The sequence below is a fragment of the Ciona intestinalis genome, chromosome 12 (assembly GCF_000224145.3).
Source record: "Ciona intestinalis chromosome 12, KH, whole genome shotgun sequence".
Classification (NCBI taxonomy): Eukaryota; Metazoa; Chordata; class Ascidiacea; order Phlebobranchia; family Cionidae; genus Ciona; species Ciona intestinalis.
Genome location: NC_020177.2, coordinates 853,125 through 855,632, shown reverse-complemented (window position 1 = coordinate 855,632; position 2,508 = coordinate 853,125). Strand labels below are relative to the sequence as shown.

General features: G+C 36.2%; 2 protein-coding genes across 2 annotated transcripts in view; one reads left to right on the top strand and one right to left on the bottom strand.

The window, feature by feature from the left end:
* Positions 1–784, bottom strand: part of LOC108949985 — a 436,537-nt gene extending 435,753 nt beyond the window's left edge. The window contains exons 1-2 of the mRNA XM_018814314.2: positions 568–784; positions 473–501 (exon numbers count right to left, since the gene is read on the bottom strand). Of these exons, the coding sequence (XP_018669859.1) occupies positions 473–501; positions 568–647 (109 nt within the window). The 5' untranslated portion in view covers positions 648–784. The remainder of the gene's footprint in view (positions 1–472; positions 502–567) is intronic.
* A 773-nt stretch (positions 785–1,557) lies between these two features.
* Positions 1,558–2,508, top strand: part of LOC100176632 (pyridine nucleotide-disulfide oxidoreductase domain-containing protein 2-like) — a 26,950-nt gene continuing 25,999 nt past the window's right edge. The window contains exon 1 of the mRNA XM_002121143.5: positions 1,558–1,892. Within this exon, the coding sequence (XP_002121179.2) occupies positions 1,817–1,892 (76 nt within the window). The 5' untranslated portion in view covers positions 1,558–1,816. The remainder of the gene's footprint in view (positions 1,893–2,508) is intronic.

Sequence of the window (2,508 nt, the reverse complement as noted above, 5' to 3'; positions counted from 1 at the left end):
TGATCAATGTTATCTATATATAAACGGATCATTTAAATGTATGNCTGACAATTTAGACAACACATAAGTTGTCACTGGGTCGGAGTAATTGCAATTAAAGTGCCTTGCACAAGGAAACACGCCACCAATGGTAAGCAGCCCCAGGCACTGCTGGTGCACCCAGGCGTGCACACCGGTTGAAGAGCACTGGACTAGAGTGCTAGACCCTACTGTTGAATGGAGAGGCCACTGTTCCACAAGAGGCAGTAGAAGATTAACGGACTTATTGGTTCTTATGGATACGCGAACAACATTATGCTTATCGAACACACGTGATGTAATCAAAATACGAACCTGGACCAAATATATCTTGAATTGTTGGTTTTGGTGACGTCTCTCCACGTGATCCTTGTAGTTGTGAGTCACGTTATCTGCAATAAATTACAACTATAGTTGTTTGAAAACGTATAAGTTAAACACCATTTATTTTTACCAACGTTGTCTATGTGCATTCCTGTTAATCTGAATGGAGTAAGAATAAACAATTAATACACATAAAAAAACGGACAAAACACAGCCAGCCCCTACCTGTTATCATGTTTATTCACCACAATACTTGGTATACTAATGTTTAAGATAATTGGAACCGGTTGATTTTCATCCGACATTCTTGTTGATCAAATAAAAAGTACTAATATTCTCAAGTTAGATATATATTTTTTTTCCAACTGTTGAATAGAAAAAGTGTGGTCACAGCACCATATAACTTGTAGTAGGGTGGGGGAAGATGGGACACATCGTCAAACAAGACTTTTTTTCATTTTCATTTTACGGATCCCCAATTAAATGATAATCAGGAAAATATTTTACAGAATTGTTTGACAGTATTATCACGACTTTATAAACGCGCGTCAAAGCCGATTACTGTTTTTAACAATCAGGCGTGACACCGTGAGGCTCGTGTTATGAGCTAACAACAGTCGGAATAACACTGGTGTCATATTATCTATATTCTATATCCACGAAGTTACCACGTAAGTTAGTCTGCAGATTTTAATTATGTAGTATATGGGGGAAGATGGGACACCTTTAGCACATATTATCCAAATATCCTGATCGTTTTAAACAATTAACAACTGTCTATATATATATATGTGTGTTAGTCGTGACGGTACGGAATTATTTGAATGTTCTTTGTTTACTACCAAATGGAACGAGAAAATAGAATGGAATGGTGTCCCATCTTCCCCCATCCTACTATACAATTTAAATCACCACTTTTTTTACTTTTTTTTAATAGGGGTAAATATGGAACGCTTCACGATTTTGCGTGTCATCCTTGCTCGTAAAGTACCTACGCAATATTGTAACTGCAGCGAATCGTGACGAGTCATTTTCCTTACTGTTTAACCTCTTCAAGAGAAAGAAGGGAAGATGTCGAAGCGTTTGTATATATATAGTAGGGCGGGGAAAGATGGTACATCTCGTTCTATTTTCTCGTCCCATTTGGCAGTACAGAGAACATTCAAAGAATTATAAACCGCATCCTCACGACTCCCACAGATTGTTAACGCGATCAGGATATTTGGGTATTATGGTGCCAAAGGTGTCCATCTCCCCGCAATCCTACTATAAGCGTTGCACAGAATAAAATATCGAACAATCTCAACAACTTACAAATTTTGTCTGCCCAAGTTTTTTAAGTATTTAAGTTATTACTAAGGGAAAGTCCCTGGGTCGATATACTGGGTCAGTCTCGCAAAATTTTGATTTCCGAAGAAATTGCTGCTGTTTTAACTTCATCTTTTGACACTGTTTCCGCAAAACCACGACCAGTATGTTACGTTTACGAACGTGTAAGTCGTTTTCACAAAAGAAGGTGACAAAAAATGGTTTCAGTTCCTGTTGCACAGGTATTTATTAACATAATATTATGTGATATTTTTATACAGTGGTGTAACGTTATTTTGTATGAGGGTTTAGCTTGTTTTTAACAGAGTCGTAAAAACACCGAGTAGTCCAACTGCCGTCTATGTGTGTCCAAAATAGAGCAAAAGTGGTGACTTTGACAATGGGTTTAAACGAACTTGTTAAGTTTTGTTTGTGTTTTCCTATTGTGGGAAGGTGTAAAACAGCTTCTATTTACCTTACCAAACATTTTTTAGAAAAAATGTATAAATTTAGCCGCATTAAATAGCTAAAATGTCGCAAATTCAACCGCTTCTAATTCTAATTTTTGACTTTTTTTGACACAGAAAACAAATAACACATGTTTTTTACATTTTTCAACCTTTAAATTTGTTTTTAGGCCGAAGTTTTCCTGTAATTTACCGAAAAACATACATTTTCCCTATACCTACTGTGTTATTTTGGACCCAAATTGCCGTTCAATTTGTGTTTTACGTAACAATAGGTTGTACTACTCGGTATTTCTATGGCTCTGGTTTTTAATGCCTAACCTATTTGTTATCGCATGGTTTAATTTTAGAAGGGGTGTGTTTCCTTTGGTTGTTATTGTTTTATAAATAT